At 37.6% G+C, this 19,837-nt stretch overlaps 1 protein-coding gene across 7 annotated transcripts in view; it reads left to right on the forward strand.

Annotated features, from left to right (window-relative positions):
* The window catches only part of Nedd4 (NEDD4 E3 ubiquitin protein ligase), a 125,104-nt gene extending 113,067 nt beyond the window's left edge, over window positions 1–12,037 (forward strand). For all 7 annotated transcript variants that reach the window (XM_015480628.2, XM_048793438.1, XM_048793437.1 and 4 more), the window contains 10 exons: window positions 663–784; window positions 877–947; window positions 2,145–2,240; window positions 2,564–2,637; window positions 2,915–2,975; window positions 5,692–5,751; window positions 5,840–5,947; window positions 6,752–6,848; window positions 9,888–9,960; window positions 10,499–12,037. In XM_015480628.2, the coding sequence (XP_015336114.1) occupies window positions 663–784; window positions 877–947; window positions 2,145–2,240; window positions 2,564–2,637; window positions 2,915–2,975; window positions 5,692–5,751; window positions 5,840–5,947; window positions 6,752–6,848; window positions 9,888–9,960; window positions 10,499–10,601 (865 nt within the window). In that variant the 3' untranslated portion in view covers window positions 10,602–12,037. The remainder of the gene's footprint in view (window positions 1–662; window positions 785–876; window positions 948–2,144; window positions 2,241–2,563; window positions 2,638–2,914; window positions 2,976–5,691; window positions 5,752–5,839; window positions 5,948–6,751; window positions 6,849–9,887; window positions 9,961–10,498) is intronic.
* Window positions 12,038–19,837: the final 7,800 nt, after the last annotated feature.

The following is a 19,837-nucleotide window of genomic DNA, read 5'->3' on the forward strand; positions in this document are numbered from 1 at the left end:
GTACAGAAGGGGGAAAAATCACTATTCTGGAAATAATGCAACAGAGTTGCATGATATAAGGGAATGTATATTACAATACCAGAAAAGAAAGATTATGACTAATATTTCATAAATGACTTTTTAAAACAGTGTTGAAGTATATATAACATAAAATTTACCATTTTAGTCATTTTAAGAGTGCAGTTCACTGGCATCTTAAGTACATTCACTTTGTTGGGCCACCATCACTATCATCCGTCTCCATAGCTTTCATCTTCCCAAAATGAAACTCAGTGCCCTTTAAACACTGGACTCCCTGACTCCTGAAAACCACCATTCCTTTCTTTCCTAGGAATTCAACCACTCTAGGTTCCTCATCTCAGTGGAATCCTACAATATTTGTCCTTTTGTGTCTAATTTTACTTAGCATGATGACCTCAGCGTTCATCCGTGGTATAGTGTGCGCCATGATTTTCTCCCTTCTTATTATTTGTTTATACCATATTTTATTTATGCATTCATCTGTCAATGGACAATTGCACTATTTCTACCTTTTGACTGAAATTACTCTTTTTAAAACCATGAAGTCCAATGGTCAAGTATAGTTCAATAGAATTATTTGTCATATTAAAATTTTTCTCTTAAATATCAGGAGGAGCATTTAGATGTTGTTGTCTTTTCAGGGATAATTATACTCTTCAGATAAATCCAAACTCTGGATTATGTAATGAAGATCACCTCTCTTACTTCAAGTTTATTGGCCGGGTAGCTGGGATGGCAGTTTATCATGGCAAACTGTTGGATGGTTAGTATCAACTACAAAAAAAATTTTTTAAATGTAATCATCTGTTTTCTTTCACTTGGTAATCATTTTAAATATATCTAATTTCTTACAAGGTTTTTTCATCCGCCCATTTTACAAGATGATGCTACACAAACCAATAACACTTCATGACATGGAATCAGTGGTAGGTCTTTTTCACTTTTCATGTGGAGAGATGACAATTTAACAAGCAGCTGAACATTTTGAAGAATTAGCTTTTAATGTTTCAGACTACAAATGAACACCTTCCTCATTCTATTAAGAAAATTTTCTAACATAATAAAGTTGAGGGCTAGGGTTGTGGCTCAGTGGTAGAGCGCTTGCCTAGCATGCATGAGACACTAGGTTCTATATCTGGCACCATGTAAAAAAATAAACAAATAAAATAAAGGTATTGTGTCCATCTACAACTAAAACAAATATTTAAGATAAATAAATGAAATTGAAAGAATGTTATGGCATACATGCATGTATGCCATAAATTGACTTATTTTCTATATTTATTATACACTGTGTCCATCAATACATCTTAGTTATTTCACTCATTGCAAAGTAAATTGCAGAAATTATCAGTATACTTCCCCCTAAATACATTACACTATACAACAGTGAGATATTTTTTACATCAGTATTTGAATTTTGATCTTTTATGATGAATGGTATGTGCTTTAAAAATGGCAGTGCAGAGGCAGGCCTTGTGCCAGGGGGCGGGGGGGGGGGGGCTCTATAAAGAAAAGAAACCCAAAGAAAAACTCCCTGACTGTAGCCTTGTTATCTCTGCTGCTGCTTTGCCCCATTCACTTGAGCACACATGGATTCCAAGAGCTCCTGCTAAATACTAAGTTTTTTATTCCTTCCTTGTTACACATTATCAGTGCAAAGCAGTATGATTCTTCATAAATCTTAAGATTGTACAGTTATTTGAGTGGGTTAATTAAAGTTCTGTATTTGAGATTTCTCTTTAACTTGGGCCAAGTACAAACACCTGCTCATAGCTACATAAATATTTCACACAGTCCCATAGGCCACATGAGATATCCAGGATATCCAGGAAGTAAAGACTTCTCTAAAAACTGCTTTCTTTAATCCTTTAATTGAATGATAAAATCTATACCACCACTATTTTCACGTACAGAGAAATTTCTAAACCACTCTGTTGGTTGATAGATTTTTACTCTTGCGCTAACCTGTGATCTGTCACTTTGTAGTAATTGTATGTATATATAGAGAAGATGTCCAACCCTTTCATCTTTCTCCCAATTATTCAGACTCTTATCCTACTTTTTTCTTCCAAGTTCAGGTGTCTTTATATATTTTTTAAAATGTGATTTTTCTGATCTAGGACAGTGAATATTACAACTCACTAAGATGGATTCTTGAAAATGATCCAACAGAATTGGACCTCAGGTTTATCATAGATGAAGAACTTTTTGGACAGGTTTGTGGATTTTTCTCAAAGTGAAACATAGTTTTTGAAACATAATGTTGTAACTTAAGTTTAGGGGTTAATACACGTTTCTGTGCTCTATTTTTACATTTATTTTCCAATAACAAAAGCTAGCTCTCAGCAAGAATTGTGTTTTCTTTGACATTTGACTCATTCTATATTTATTTTAGTAGAACTAATATTTAAGTTTTCTTAGCTTTTAGCTTTTGAATGGATTTAATTTAAAATACCAGGTTTCTGGTATAACTATAATATTTATACTTTTTTATTTTTTTCACTAAAATAACATATCAAGGTATCCTGTTCAATTTTAGACACATCAACATGAGTTGAAAAATGGTGGATCAGAAATTGTTGTCACCAATAAGAACAAAAAGGAGTACATTTAGTAAGTATTTTATTAGTATTTTCTTAGTGATAATTTTTTACGTTTCTTCTGAGACAACACTTCTTGCTTTCTTTCTATTCCTCTATGGCCAGAATCTCAATGTTCTTTTTCTCAGAGAAATAAAATATGGTATTAACTGCTTATATTCAACATTTGCCTTGGGCTTAACTAGTTTTTATTTTCTGTTTCTAACTGGAATAAATGTGTCTTAAGCTTTTTTCCTTGGTTTATGTGAGAAAGAACAATATTGTTGGTTTGGATTTTTTTTTCTTTTTAGTCTTGTAATTCAATGGCGATTTGTCAACCGAATCCAGAAGCAAATGGCTGCTTTTAAAGAGGTATTCATTTTCTTTTGTTTGCTTTTCTGTAATTACAAAGTAAAATCTATGAGTTTCAAATATTGGGCCTCATTGCATCTGAATAAAATAAGTATATGCTTGTTTGAACAACCATTCTTAATTATATGTTAACAACATATTCCATGAATAGATGTTTGCCATTAAAATTCAATCATTTGAGAAGTCTAAACAATGAACATTGACAGTCCCCTTCGACACCTCTCACTGCCCCTCACCTTCCCCAGTGCCACTCTCCTTGCCTTCAGTAACCTTAGGAGAACACAAGAACTAGAGTGCTCTAGGGATAAGTGTGATGTGTTTTTTGTTTTTTTCCTAAATACAATTATATCCTACGTAGTGTTCTATGACATGCTTTCTTCCCTTATCAAATATTTACTGGAGACCTTTACATGTCATTGCTACCCTTCTTTGTGGTCACATTTTATTTGTAATATAAATTCATAAGGTATTTAAGCTTCCCCACCTGGCAGACACGTAGGCTATTGTAGAGCACTCTTTTTTAAAAAAATATTTATTTGGGGCTGGGGGTGTGGCTCAGGCGGTATCGCGCTCGCCTGGCATGCGTGCGGCCCGGGTTCGATCCTCAGCACCACATACAAACAAAAGATGTTGTGTCTGCCAAAAACTAAAAAATAAATATTAAAAAATAATAATAATAAAATATTTATTTTTCAGTTGTAGTTGGACAGAATATCTTTATTTGTTTGTTTGTTTGTTTGTTTTTATGTGGTGCTAAGGATCAAACCCAAGGCCTCTCACATGCTAGGCAAGTGCTCTACCACTGAGCCACAACCCCAGCCCCTAGCGCACTCATTTCTTAAGCTAACTTAAAAGCTTCTGTTAAGTATGTATCATGTACTTTTTCATTTATTCAATATTGCACTCTATGTGTCTGGTGCTATGTGAGGCAAAAGGACATGGTTCCTACCATCAAGGAACATTCGATCTAAAGTGTGAGACGAATGCAGAAGAGAGTGGGGAGAGGTGAAGGAAGGACTAGTGGTATTGACCAAGCATAAAGAGAAATGCCCTTCTGCAGAATGAGCAGGCAGCATGGTGGGGTCTGGCAGGACCGGGCTATGTGCACATTAGAGAAAATACAAGCAATGGAGTGAGGTGGCTTGAGCAAGCAAGAGGGAAGGAATAAGCCTTGTGAGCTGACAGCACCAGACCTGTTTGTCAAGCATAGAGCTTGGCATTCTCTCTGAAGTCAAGTGAGAGGAAGGATGAGGTAGGGTTAAAGGCTGTTAAACAATAAAACACCAGGATTCAATTTACTTTTTATTCAAATCATTCTGCAAGTGAAATCAGGGAGGGCAAGCCTAGCAGCAGACTTCCCAGCAGTGGAGAAAGGGCTGCCTAGTAATGTAGGTATAGACCTTGGGTGGGAAGAGCATTGTCCCCGCATCTCAGTGGTATTCAAGAAGGGATATTTAAAGATAGGGATGATCTGGGGTGACAATATGAATTTAGGATCGTTTGCATTTGTTTCGTTCATGAGGCTGTGGGCTAGAGAAGACAGAAAATGAAAAAGAGGAGAGTGAAGGTAGATGGCCACCCTGGAGGCCTGGGAACCAGCATCTTCAGTGTTGCTTGTGAACAGATGGTAAAAAGGGTGACCTCAGAGGAGATTGACAAAGATGAGCAGCATGAGATGTCAAGAGCAAAGTTTCAAGAACAAAGATATTTTTAACAATATCATCCTGCAGAGAAGTCAAATAAGGAATGAGAAGTGTTTATTAGATATAGCTACAAAGGTGACTTTGACTTTTTCCAGAAGAGTTCCAGGGAAGCAGTAGTTTAGATCTCAGATGGCAATGGGTGAAGGGAGAGTTGGAAGAGGAGCAACTGGATTCAGTCAGTGCATGTACTGTCAAGAACCTGGCTGTGAGTGCTGGGTGTGGTGGCAGCTGTGATCCCAGCCGCCTCGTAGGCTGAGGCAGGAGGATCATGAGTTCAAAGCCAGCCTCAGCAAAAGTGGGGCACTAAGCAACTCAGAGAGACTCTGTCTTTAAGTAAAATACAAAATAGGGCTGGGGATGTGGCTCAGTGGTCCAGTGTAACTGAGTTCAAACCCCAGTCCATGAGATGACCTCCCCAAAGTAGCAGATGAAGTATCTGCGGAGGCTGGCCTGTAGAATGGGGTGATTCCCTCCTTGTGCTCTGCAGTGGGCAGGCCAGATGGATGTCATGCTGCATAATTACCTCTATTTTCTTTCTCAAATAGAAATTATCTGCTGTAAAGAAAGGAAGACGTCATGTATATCTAAAAAGAACAAATAATTTTTTAAAAAAATAAAATGGGTGATGTGGGGCCTGGGTTTGTGGCTCAGTGATAGAACATTTGCCTGGCACGGCGTGAGGCACACTGGGTCGATACTCAGCACCCCATAAAATAAATAAATAAATAAAATAAAGATATTGTGTCCATCTACAACTGAAAACATTTTTTTTAATGATAATGTGGAGGAGGAAGAAGTTTGAGAAGTAAAGGAATGTTTTAAAAGAGTCGCTGTAAAATAATGAAAGAGAACAGACTATGGGCACATATATTTTCTTGTCAATATTGAGATATCAGTGAATAAATATATAGTGGTAAAAATTTATGTGAAAATGAGACCCAGAACCTGAAGTATAAAAATGTCCACTGAGCCTGCTAACCAGGTTTTAAAATATGTATTTTTTTTCCTACTAGGGATTTTTTGAACTAATACCACAGGATCTCATCAAAATTTTTGATGAAAATGAACTGGAGGTAAGAAAGATTATTTTATATTGAAACAGAAGTTTTGTACTCAGTATTTTTCTTGCTTACAGTTCTTATTACATTTCTTATTATGTAGCTTCTTATGTGTGGATTGGGAGACGTGGATGTGAATGACTGGAAAGAACATACAAAGTATAAAAATGGCTACAATGTAAATCATCAAGTCATACAGTGGTTTTGGAAGGTAATTTGAAACTTATGTTTTCACAAATTATTTTGTGGTAGGTTAAATCATATTTATGTCAACTCTTTATTAAGTATACTAGTAGATTACATATAGATAATGCAGAAAAATATGTAGCCCATCAAAAATTACATTTGGTTTTATATATGTACATACATTTTCTGGGTGTGGTCCCAACTGCCATAAATATTTAGAAATAAGTAAGGAATGTGTTTAGAATGTAGTAAATGGTTATGATAGGTTGAAATAGACATAGTTTTTTTACTGAAGTGGGGACTCTTAAGAGAACTGTTATAGCCTGCAGTGTGTTCTTGGGGACCCCTGCTGTATGTCATTCAATAACATCAATTAATGTAATTTTTAAAGAGTCATGAGTCACAGCCAGGCACAGTGGTGCATACTTATAATCCAAGCCACTCAGGAGGCTGAGACAGGAGGATTATAAATTTGAGGCCAGCCTTAGCAACCCTGTCTCAAAATAAGGGATGGGGATGGAGCTCAGTGGTGAAACACCCCTGAATTCAATCCCTGGTACTAAATAAACAAAGTCATAAGTCACATCTGAAAAGATGTTTTTGTCATACTTCATTAGGCCGTAATCCCATTCTAAAGAGTTAACATTAAGGCTTATATATAAAATTTCAAGAGCTTATAAACTATAAAAACAAATTTAAAGAAGAAAACATGCAAATTTAATAAGTAATTATTAATGCTCTTGCTAAATTCTAATAGCATATTTTTCTGGATAACTTTTTTACTTTTTTTCCAGTACTCTTTCCTAAATGAAGTTTTTATCTCATTCAGGCTGTTTTAATGATGGATTCAGAAAAAAGAATAAGATTACTTCAGTTTGTCACTGGCACATCCCGTGTGCCTATGAATGGATTTGCTGAACTATATGGTAAGGATTTTCCATGGATCATGGAAAAAATAGAGTGATGCCAAATGTCTTTATGACTCATTAATCTTCAAGTTTCTATCATTTACACTAATGTGTTTGGCTTGATTTAAAAAAAAAAGAATTTAGATTTTTAAGTAATAGAATTAGAAACACTGGAATAGGCCATTATTTACACCTGCTAATCAAATGGAGGAAAAAACCAGAAAAATGGCTCAAGTTAGTTTCCATTTTTTTTAATATTTATTTTTTAGTTGTAGTTGGACACAATATCTTTAGTTTATTTGTTTATTTTTATGTGGTGTTGAGAATCGAAGCCAGGGCTTCGCCTGTGCTAGGGCAGTGCTCTACCTGAGCCACAACCCCAGCCCAATTTCCATTCTTGAACTTTAAATTCTATTCCCACTATGCTTCCAGTACAGAACAAGCATTGCCACTAGAGTGATAGTTCAGTGCAGCATTTCAAGTTCCTTTGAATGTTAATTAGCGTACAATAATAAACAAAGAGTATTTTTGCAAAATATACCTGGGGAAAAGCTGACTAAGGAAAATACAATGGTTGCCTCTGATCTGAGGGGTTTTTTTTCTGTGATTTCAGTGTCCTCAGCCAGCCATAGACTGAAACTTTCAGTGAATATTTTGAAACAGACAATGATCACATGGCTCTTGTTATAGTATACTGGTATAATTATTCTATTTTGTTATTGGTTATTGTTGTTCATCTCATACTGTGCCTAATTATAAATTTAGCTTTTTATCACAAGCACATATGCATAGAAAAAAAACAGTATTTACAGGGTTCAATACTATCTACCATTTCAACCTCCCAAGTCACTGGTAAATTTACACACCAGAGTGTTTCATAAAAAAGTACTATTTCTGATACAGATCTGAACAACTTTTCCCAAGTCATTGGGAAAATGTTGAGTTTTTATTAGTTTATGGATGTCTGTGTTTTATCTTTTTTAAAAAAATATAAAATAGCTAGTAAGGGAGTGTATAAAATTTAAGTTTGAGAAAACAATGGATTACAGAAAGTATACAAATGGAAGGCATTATTACATGGTATTTGTTTTATAAAAAAATACTTTTTGAAATTTCTTTGATATTACAAAGATTTAAACTTGGTATATGTTAAGCAAACAACTGAAAATAACTATAAAAGTACGAAATGTAGCGAGGCATGGTGGCACATGCTTATAATCCCAGTGACTCATGAGGCTGAGACAGGAGGATGAAAGTTAAAGGCCAGCTTCAGCAACTTTGTGAAACCCTGTCTCAAAATAAAGTTTTAAAAAGGGATGGGGGATGTGGTTCAGTAATAGAGCTGTGTGAGGCCTAAAGTGTATGAGGCTCTGGGGTCAATCTTTAGCACTTCAAAGAAAAAAAATTTCCATAAAGATATGAGGAATAGGGCTGGGGATATAGCTCAGTTGGTAGAGTGCTTGCCTCCCACACACAGGGCCCTGAGTTCAATCCCCAGCACCACCAAAAAAAAGAAAGAAAAAAAGATATGAGGAACAAACCTTTAAGCAAAGGTATAGTTAAATTTGGAGTCCTCCTTAGAGCAACAAAGAACTGTTTCTTGGGAGCTAGATGTCAGGGACTGTGCAGGTAATTGCCAACCTGAATTTTTCATGCAAATAGAAGCAGTTTCTATCTGATGTCTTGCCAGCCTTCTGTCTTCTTGGCACACCTGGTCTTCTTCGGAAGCTTATTTATATGTGTTTGCTTAACGTGTCAAGCAGCTGCCGCTTCTCTACACAGGGTTCCCACTCAGAGTGGTTATTAGCTTTGCTACTAGCCAGTTGGATCGTTCCTCACCTAATTGTAATTCTTAGCCTTTGTCTTTTTAATAGACTCACCACACTCCCTTGCCTTTATCTTCTCTAGGCAGTTAGAGAAAATCTAGGCAGCACAGACAAATATCCCTTTCCGTCTCTAGCTGCTCCACCTTCCCTCTTTTATTCAACCCAGGCCTACAGCCGTCCACTGATTTCATGAACGGTCTGGAATTTGAGGGAAATATCCCAAACACAGAGCCCATCATTTGTTAAATATAAATGCAAATGTGTATGTATTTACAGAAAGAAGTAATGGTTGCTTTAAAATAGTAGTATTATAACACAACATAATACAGCCAGTCAAAAATATGTTACGTGTCTTTCAGCTAACTTGGAGTTTTCACATTAGATGATTTGGGTGAAACAATCAAGAGTGTACATAATATGATCCTATGTTATGGAAAATGATGGCAAAGACTGAAATTCTAACTGTGAACATAATTGTGATGGACAATGTATGAAAACTTATGCTTTTGAGAAAACTTTTAATACAGAGAATAATGAATATTTTTAGTGCCACTTTTGGCAATTATACATACACATTTGGATGCAATTAGAGATATGAAGAAAAGTATGGAAAGTTATAGATTAGGTTGTCAACACTGATTATTTAGTGGTTGGTGGATTTGAAGATTGGAAAAAGAAAAACTAAGTGAAAACTCTGAAGGAAAAAAAGAGATGGTATCTAGAAATGTCCACAATGGAATAAAACTGTAGACTGTATAACAGGACATATACACATAAAATTCTCTATATGAATATGCACATGCATGACACAGAAATGCATGACAATATTTACCAAGAATTAATGGTAGGATTTTATATGATTTTTATATCCTTCATTATATCTTATTCTATTACCTTAATTTTTACAATGACATTATTTAAATAATCAAAAAAAATTAAAGACATTTTCAGTGGGACTCAAAAAAAAGAAATATCTCATCAGTGTAGCTATAAAGGAAATCATTCATAGAAATGCAGTTGTGTTCATTGCTAGCAAATAGGAAAAGCATTATCAGGGGCACCATGCCAGAGGCAGAAGGACAAGGTACTCACAAATTAAATGACAGACAAGGAACCCTCATTTCATGGCTTGACAATGAAGCCATCAAGCACAGACAGGCTTGGGTTTTGAAATACCTAGGGATTCCTGCTTAGAGTAAGTAAAATCAAAGAAACTCTTCTTTTTTTATAGGCTCAAATGGACCACAGTCATTTACAGTTGAACAGTGGGGTACCCCTGAAAAGCTGCCAAGAGCTCATACCTGGTAAGCAGTTGTTTAAGCTCCTAACCCCCATAGAACAAATCCTTAGAGAGTATAAAGCTTTCCTAAGTGTTCCTCTAGCTACAGCTGGCCTACCCCTATCTTGTGCTGTGTTGGTGGCAGCTATGGAGGAGGAGACAGTGACACTAACCCAGACACAGGTGTTTCTTCACCAGGTAGGCCTGGTCTCAAAGACTAGGTAGTTGAATACTGGAGAGGCCCATCTCACCTGTTGACCATATGTTGCCACCATTGCATGGGTAGTGGGCTATCCCAGCAGGAACCAACACACTCCCTTTCAAAGACTGAAATGGCAGGAACTCAGATATTTGGAAATCGAGGTAGGCAGGCATAGGAGGAATCTACCAACTAGTCATGGGGAGAGTCCATGCTTAGAGTCCAGTCCTGCATGACTTCTGTCCCAATAAGAGGACGTCTGTAGTGCTGTTGGAACATACTCATCCCACGTAGCACTGTGTTTGCCACAATGAGACTTGCTTTGCCTGTGTCTTTCCTAACCAGTTCCTCTCTGTTCTTTCAGCTTTAATCGCTTGGACTTGCCACCCTATGAATCATTTGAAGAATTATGGGATAAACTTCAGATGGCGATTGAAAACGCTCAGGGTTTTGATGGAGTTGATTAGATTACAAATAACAGTCTATGGTGTTTTTACTGCCATGGTTTTATAAGCAGATTCTCAACAGATATTGGAGAAAATCATTTAAAACACTAGAAGAAATAGTATGACTGTTTTACTGTTATTTCAATCACTTTTAAGTAATGTTTTGCATTAATACAGTTATCTCATTCTGTCTTTGGAGTTCACACTACAGGATATAAGTCCTGTGTGCCTGAAATAGTGAGTTTTATCCTTAACATTTACCTCTTTTGCAGTATTTGCCAGGCAGTTCTTTCTTAAACTACTGAAATTATAACTGTGAAATATCTGTGATAAGTGTCATGTGTGAAAAGTTTGATGCTTTTTGAGAAGGAAAACTGAAATTTTGGGGGAAATACTTTAATATGGAGTAAACTACAATATATTTAGTGCTACTTACACCTATTTATTATCTTAGACTTGCCTAATGCACCTTACTGCCCAGATTTTCGGAAAAAACTTGGAAAATGTGTTACCTGATTTTTTAGTCATTTGACTCATTTGCAAAAAAAGTCATTTACTTCTTCACGTCAAAAGCATTTGGCTTTTGTTAATGGACATCCGTATACTAAACAAGGTGGTTCATAAGACATGTGAAGTAAATTCCTCTGTGCAATAGGTGAAAAGTACTAAGCCTTCCTCTGGCCTGTATAGCCTTTTGGTTCCTTGGTGTAGTTATCACTTGTTTCAAGTTTTTAGTGTAGTTAGAAGAACCCTTTCCTGCAACATTAAAGCTCCACAAAGCAGTATTTCTAAATATGCCTTGAAGATCTGAGTTAAATGTATAATACTTGCCTTTACTAGTCTCTCTTTATACTTGCACAATTATGTAGTAAATACATGTTTACAGGGTTTATTATGTTTACAGGTTAAGCTAATTTCTGCAGTTGCATTTTTATATTTTTAGTATCGTTTTAGTATATTAAAAAAACCAAATAATTTGTTAAAAATAACCAAAGAATAGTTAAATGCATAATTTGTACTAAATTTGTTATCACATTTCTTATATTTTCTAAAATACTGTTTACTATGAAAATGATGTTTTATTATAAATCCAAAGTCTTTCAAGCAAAACGCTACAGATAGAATCCTACTTTAACCAAATTGAAGCACAGAAAGAACACGTGCATGTATTCAGCACTGACTAAATGCCTGCCATGTGCACAGCACTGTGCTAACCCTGGGGTAAGCTTGTCAGTGACAGTGACATCAGCTCAGTCTTCATCCTCAAGGAACTGACAAGTGTGTAAATGAGTTTGTAAAAATCCAAAGCAGAGGTGGGCAGAATAAGGCATCTAGGTTCTATTGCACCTGCAAAGATTAAAGTGTGCCAATACTATATTTATATGTTTCATACATTTATTCGAATGATTATATAGAAAATGCTCTTATAAAAAAATGAAATCTGTTTATCAATGTGATATCTTGGTGATATAGGAATAATTAATTGTAAATATATGTTTAAACATTCTTATATACATACAAATGCTCTGTGAGACTTGTAAAAAGTATTTCTGGCCATTGGTATAAGTTTGTTGGGGTATTACATGAGTACACATCAGCACCTGATAGATATTTCTAATGACAGTAGCAAAACTACTTTCCAGACACCACATTATTAGTTGGGTTTACAGAAAGTAATCCACAGATGAGTGCATCCTTCACCATTGTCAGCAAACATTTAAGCATGACCACCAGCTATAGTCTTAGTTATATCATTTACCAACTGTGTGAACTGAAGCAAGTTAACCTCTCTGGGCTCCTGTTTCTTCACCTGTTAAGTGAGAATATTCATACCCACCCTTGCTAACATGCAAGATTGTTATAAGCTCCTGAGAGAGAAAAAATTAGAAAGTGATTTAGTAACATATTATAATCAGAGGATGTTTTGTTGCTAGCCCTCAAATTTTGTCAAATCAGGTGTCCCAACTGACTATGCTCCAAAAGAAGAATTTCTTCATTTAAAAATTACTTACAGGGCTGGGGTTGTGGTTCAGTGGTAGAGCACTTGCCTAGCATGTGTGAGGCACTGGGTTCAATTGTTAGCACCACATATAAATAGAAAACAAAATAAATATCCTTTGACAACTAAAAAAAATGACCTGTATTAAATAAAGATGTTGATACATATCTGATATTAACTACGTATTTTTATATATGTGTATATATGTGTATCTATATATGGATCTTAACATCAGAATTCATTTTCTCCACATCAGCAGAGTAATATTAACATGGGCCAGTGCATTTCGGAAGTGTCCTCATTATGTAGAACTGAATGTGAAAGCTATTTTTGTTAAAGCAGGATTATATATTGTTTTTATAATATCTATGAAATATCATATATTAGAGCTTCAGAAAACATCAGGCTTTTTATTCATCTGACTGATTCTCATTTGAATGATACTATGACTTCAGATAGAACATGATATTAATGAGACCAGACTTGCTTCTGCCCACCCCCCAGCCAGAGACCATCATCCTCTTCATCTCCTAGGTGTGGGCCGATCGTCCAGAAGGAACCTCTATCATACAACATGGCCCTTCATCACAGAGAGAAAAGTGTCTCAAATGCATTCTCTGCTAGAGAGCCAACAAGGTCATTTTCATAAAACAAGGACATTGGACTTGTCTATAAATTACAAGCACATCATTTTATCCTATATTTTCTCTAATCAAAAAAATTTAACCAACAAAATTGTATTATGAATGCAAGTTTAAATGGTATTTGTTTTACTTTTATTTATAATGCTGAAGTTATTCCTTACAAATATCAAGTTAAACAATCTGTTTTGATTATAAGCTATTTGACATTGGTTTTTTTTAAATCTTATGGTAAATATCAAGATTAATGTATCAAATTATATTGCATACTTTAATATGTAAAATCATTTTTAAAATCTTGATTCCACAAATAAAGTTCTAATTTTAAAAACAAAACTGACTCATTTTTTTTAAATATTTTTTTTAGTTCTTGATAGACCTTTACTTATTTTTATTTATTTATATGTGGTGCTGAGAATCAAACCCTGTGGGAAGCCATTCTCGTACGTGATTTGAGTTACCTCCCTGGCTGGGTGAGAGGCGCTTAGACACAACTGTGTCAGAGCCTTCCCCACCCTGTCCCAGGTGCGAGGGCTTTTCCGTATGGAGGTGTGCCTGACCACTGACCCGAAGACCAATCATTGACCCTGACCTTGGAATGCTGCCCCCCTCGACCTTCATTGAATGGAATTTTCCCATGAATTTTTTGTTCCCCAATAAAAGCTCACTCCCTGGCGTGTTCTCTTTTTCTCGCTGGCCTCTTGTGTTAACCTCGCCACCGCATTAGGTGGCTGGAGGCAGGAGCTAGGAGGAGCCGGCTCTGGAGCTGGGCATTAAAGGTAACGAGAATTATGTCTCTTTAATTTTAAAACTCACTAGTTAATTTTTATGCTTCGAACCTCTATTATGAAGTTCGTGTGCTGGTGGCATGGCAGAAAACCCAGTGCCTCACACATGCCAGGCAAGTGTGCTACTGCTGAGCTACAGTTCCAGCCCTGTGACTCATTTTTAAACAGAAATGTTATCAAGCCAGGGGTAATGACTTCTAATTCTCCAATCTCGAATTTACAGCTGATGAACTAAGATGATTATAAATTTAATCAGAGATAGTCAATCTCCACTTCACATAAAGGTCATGTTCCAAACATCTGGTTGATAATGAAATATTCAATAGAAAAAAGTTCCAAATAGCCTGGATGTCAGAAACACTGCTGCACATGGAAGAAGCTAGCTTTAACCTCTTTGTAGCAATGTTAAGTCACTATTTATAACATTGTTTCTAGGAGAAAAGGAGTTCTGGCTGTTTATTATGAAGCAAGCATCATTTCCTCCTTTCACTTAGGCACCAAGAAGTTTCTCAATAAGAAGGGAATTCATGGGGCTAGGGCTGGTGGTAGACTGTTCACCTAGCATGTGTGAGGCACTGAGTTTGATCTTCAGTACCACATAAAAATAAATAAAGGTGTTGTGTCCATCCACAACTAAATTTTTTTTTTTAAAGGGAATTCACTTCTACCTCCAGTCAACCTGGTCCTGAGAAGGTGCTATTCTGGTCTCATAGTTCTACCACAATTCAGACCATAGTTTTTAATTCTGGGGACCCAGGCCACTGCCCTCTGCTTCCATCCTTCCCATTCTAACCTGGCTGGAGGATCACTAGCCCACACTATGCTTCACCTGTACAGGAAGTCCCTGCTCTACTATCCATCATAGCATACATTCTTTTATAACCCTAAAGTGTTAGAATCTCAGGACCTTGCTATTAACAGAGTCTCGGCAGGTTTTTGTGGTTTTTTTCCTTCCCCTGCAATCCATTCCATGCAGTCCCTCCATCCAGTGTTTTCTTTCTAATTGCAAGTGTGATCAGGTTGCTGTACTACCAAACAACCTCTGTGAGAGCTCTCCAGAGCTGGAAGCATGAAATCCAAACCTGTTAGCATGAATGCAGTCCATCGTCAGCCTGAAGAATCAGTTCCCCCTTCAATCAGTCCTCACTCAGATCCCCTCTATTCCACCCAAATCAGGCTCCCTCCAGCCCCTGATACCACAAACTCTGCTATACCCATACTGCCTGGAATGCTTCCACTTCTCATTTCTATTTAATAAATCACTTCTTTTGGACCCAGAGGAAAGATGCTGAAGCCTCAGCATTTTGGTTCACACGAATGACATTGTATTACAATTCTTTGTTTACTTAATTTCCCCCTGCAAACTTCTGAGCAGGTAGAGGACAGTGACTACTTTGTATATATCTTTTTCATCTGTTCATTTCCCAACACAAATATTTGATAAACGTGAATTTGATCTGATGAATACTGTGTGTATACAGTCAATTCAGTGCACAAGTGTTGAGCACCTACCAAGAATTTGTACCAAGAATTGTGCAATAATATGCTGGAAGGTCTGTATTTAGACGGTGACTGGGGGCTATGTAAATACACATGCAGAGAGGGAGCTTGGCTGAATGCCTGTTGAACGTCAGATTGTGCAGTAAACACCGTGGATCTCATTTAATCTTCGTAAAAACTCAGTGAGGCAGGTTTTATAGACTCAAGGACAAGGAATTCACCTGAGACCACACAGCCTGTAAAATAAGTGAATTATGAGCCACAACAAAAAAAGAAATGCTATGGAATTGAACAAATTACCTGGATGTATAAGTTTTCTTTTGATGCAACAACAAAAGCCACAAACTTAGCAGCTAAAAATACTATCCATTCATTATCTCATAGTGCTGTAGTTCAAAGTTCACATAGTCCCAGCTGGGTTTTCTGAGGGTCTCAAAAGACTGAAATCAGGGTGTCAGTCAGCTGGGCTCTTCTCTCAAGACCCTTCAGGTTGGCAGCCTAGTTTCTCATGGGTGCAGGTGTGAAGTTCTTGTTTTCTGGCTGAATGGCTATTGGGGCAGTTCTTTATCATTTGTCCCTGACCATCTTTCAAGCCAACAGTGCTTCTCATGCTTCAAATCTCTCTCATTTTCCCTTCTGCCACCAGGTGGAGAAAGTTCTCTGCTTTGCAAGATTAGGTGCTGAGGTGTGGTCACCTGGGTAATCTATCTTTTTGCAGGTCAGCTCTCCCATCTGCAGAACACAACCATGGGAGTAAGATCTAATCACACTGGCAAACTGCAGGGATTAGGTGGCATAGATCTTACCTAGATAGTTTCTAGAAAATGCTGCCTCTCATACAAAGTCAAGGTAAAGGCTAAAAAAGTCAGATTCTGAAGATTCTTCTTGAAAACCACTTAAACATCTGATTATATGTGCAGTATAGTTTTCTGTTCTTTGTCAACAAAAATAGGACAGATAGATGGACATTAGCTCACAGCATTAGGTGGATTCAGCTGGAGCAGCTGTAAATTCATGAGCTACTGCCCCCAAGCAGGCCCCTGCTTACATTTTTCTCAACAGCATGGAGATTGAATTGACCTGAAATTAGACTTAACTCATCTTTATGAGTTTCCTTACTATGTAGGAAAATAAAAGATTATAGTTGCTCTTTTTGTTTAAAGGTTAGTGTTCTTTCCAGTGAAATCATGTTCAGAATTTTGAGGCAGGTAAAATTACAGCCAAGAAGGGAAGAAAGCAGTTCATAGCCCAGAGCTGCTCATCATTTATTGTAGATGTGTTTACACCTGCTTTAAATCTCCAGAGAGAAGGGCAGGGAGGACTCCAACGCCTGAGTAACTGGAAATTCTTCTGCAGACTTTTCTCCTTGTGAAGCTAAACAGAAATGAAATCCATAACTGTAAGTTCATGGGTAACATTCAATCCATTATTCATGTCCTGATTTAAGTTCTCTTGTGAAAAGTAATCAATTATTATCAAGACAAATCCCATGCTTTCCTGAGGGTAGTTTTCCTTGAACGGGTAGATTTTGTAAATTAAAGAGTCAAGCATATTCTCTCAAACGAATAAGAGGTAATGAGCACGGTGAACTAGAGATCATCTCCGTTTAAACAAACAGGATTTTCACTGATGCTAGACTTGAAAACATGATCCAGATTAATGACTTTGTTGATACTCAGTCACTGGGCATTAGTCCAAGCACAGCATAAATACTCTTCCAGACTTGATGACAGTGAAATATCTTATGTTTAGCTTCCAAGGGGATAACCAAGTTCTCAGTGATGAATGGCGAGCCGCCAACTGGGTTTGCTTTTTTAGTATTGCTGTTTGTTGTAATGGTGCAATGCTTGTGAATTGGTGTCGATGGTGTGTGGTTTTAAGCTAGGAGGAATTCAGTGATGTTTTATCCTTGATTATCTCTTCAGAAAAAATTATGAGAAAAGAAAGTCCTATTAATTCCGTCACTCCTAGAACTCTGGAATATCTGCCATTGCCCTAAGGGCTCAATTTACATACTTTCTCCATTACCATCTGGGGACAATGTGAAAGGAATTTGGGATGTATTGTCAAGACCTCTAATTACTAATTTAGGCATTGCCAACAGTGGGGAGGGAGGTAAAGGGAAAAATGAATGGCACACACTGAAAGGTTGTTGAAGGGGTATCAATACATGTTTGAGACCTCATTCCAAGTCAGTCTAGTTCAGCACTATCTGACAATACGTAATGCAGGCAACATGCATAATTTAAAATTTTCAAGTAGCCACATTTGAAAAAGTAAAAAATAAATGAAGCTAATTGTAATACATCTTTTTTAACCCAAAGTATGCAACATTTCATTTCTAACATGTAATCAATATAAAGTTATAAAATATGAGCTGTTTTTCACCTTTTGTTACTAAGTCTTTGAAATGCAGTGTGTATCTTAGGCTTGCAGCACATTTCAGTTCAGCCTGGCCACTTTTCAAACAGCCACATGTGGTTGGTGCTACCGTATTGGCCAGCACTGAAATCAGTAGGCATGAGGCCAAGCTTTGAAACTATAGAAGGGAAGAGAGAAGCAGCTAGAAGCCATTCACCCGGTGGTGTGCTAAATTAGCTTGCAGCCTTGGAGATTTGGAAGAAATTCCCCCAGATATTGAAAACCAGGCAACATTTTAATCTAGGTGGTCAGTATATTGGCAATTCCATAGTTTACACCTAGAAGTTCAAAGATGGCAGGTTGAAAGGAGAGCTGTGTTTATATACTAGGAACACACTGTTTTCACTTAGCTTATGTCCACTAGGGCCAGGGGCAGTTAGGGTGAGAGGCTGAGGCAGATTATGAGGAAGTATGTTAAATCCCCAATTCACACCCTGAGTCTGCCACAGTGGCTGCAGGAGTGGAGCAGAAATATTGCCTGAAACTGCTCCCTAGTGCTAAGGTTGTCCCCAACAGTAATACTGAAGGTGTCCCCTACTAATTAGTCATGGAAGCTGTGGGTAGAAGCAAGCATGCAGGAATCACTGGAAACCAGTATCCAGTGTTCAAAGCATTAAACCTAGGACTTCCGAAGACCATCACCAGAACAGCCAGGAGGTAGACGGGGACTGGAGTGGTTCATCAGAAAGAAACAGCCAGAAACTGAGGGTGGTGATGAGACAGGACAGCTGGGAGGGGAGGCCACAGGCGAGAAAGGAGCTCCACGGGGTTGCAGGGGGTCACCTGGGAGCAAACCTCTGACACTGAGGGGAAGGCAAAGACTGTGGGAGAGGCATCTGTTTGTTTTTTCTAGTGCAAGGAGAATAACAAAATGCGATCGGGAGAGCTAATAGACTGCAGATGGAGGACTTCTGGCTGGGAAGTCCAGCTAAAGGCTTTGAACTGGAACCAGCCCTCTAATTTTCAGCAGTGCGTGTGGCCTGTGAAAAAGTGAGTTTGAGTGAAATAAAACAAGGGACGCCTCAGAGATAATTCTGAGTTACTCCTGATGGGTGAAATAGCAGAGATTATATGGGGCTGGAGAAATAGAAATAAATGGTGAAAGGAATCTGATCGTATCCTGTTGACAATAGGAAAACTATTCAAAATGGGGAAGCCAAACGGTGGTGTGGTTGGTTCATTTGCACGTTAGAAAGCTCTCTCTACAAATTTAGGGGCAGAAAGGCTGAGCACAGGTACTAGTTTAGAGAGCATTCCCATGACGTGGTAGTGTCAGGGTTGAGAAGCAGGCAGAGGGAGAAGTGGGATGGTTGAATTGGACCTTGTTGTCAGAAAGGCGGGGCAAGAAGGACAGACAGGAGTGCAGGCTGACACCTCAGTTTCCGACAGGGACCTCCTCAGAGATAATCATGAGTCACTCCTAATGGGTGAAACAGCAGAGTGCTGGTGCTGCCACTGGAACAGAAAGAGGACTGTCTGCCTTGAACGTGTTGGCATAAGGGAGGCTCCTGGCAGGGAGTGGTGGTGGATCCAGAGGTGGGTTGAGATTCTGGGGTTATCAGCAAATAATTGTGAGCTATTGAGGAGACCACAGTAGGTATACAGCAAACTAACTTAGTCAAATTACCAAATGTCACATCACTTCTAAGTAATATTATATTTAATCTTTTAATACCTTTATTTTTTTATTTATTTACTTTTATGGGGTGCTGAGGATCAAACCCAGTGCCTCATACCTTTGAGGTAAGTGCTCCACCACGGAGCCACAACCCCAGCCCTTATGTTTAATTTTATTTAATAAAATAAGTGGTGACTGGGGAAAGATGTCATTAGCTGGGCTAGAAAAAACAATTATATCCAAAACCAAGCTTTTAGTGTTTTCCTCTTCTTCATTTTGTATTCCGCCAT

Source organism: Marmota marmota, unplaced genomic scaffold (genome assembly GCF_001458135.2).
Source record: "Marmota marmota marmota unplaced genomic scaffold, marMar, whole genome shotgun sequence".
NCBI lineage: Eukaryota > Metazoa > Chordata > Mammalia > Rodentia > Sciuridae > Marmota > Marmota marmota.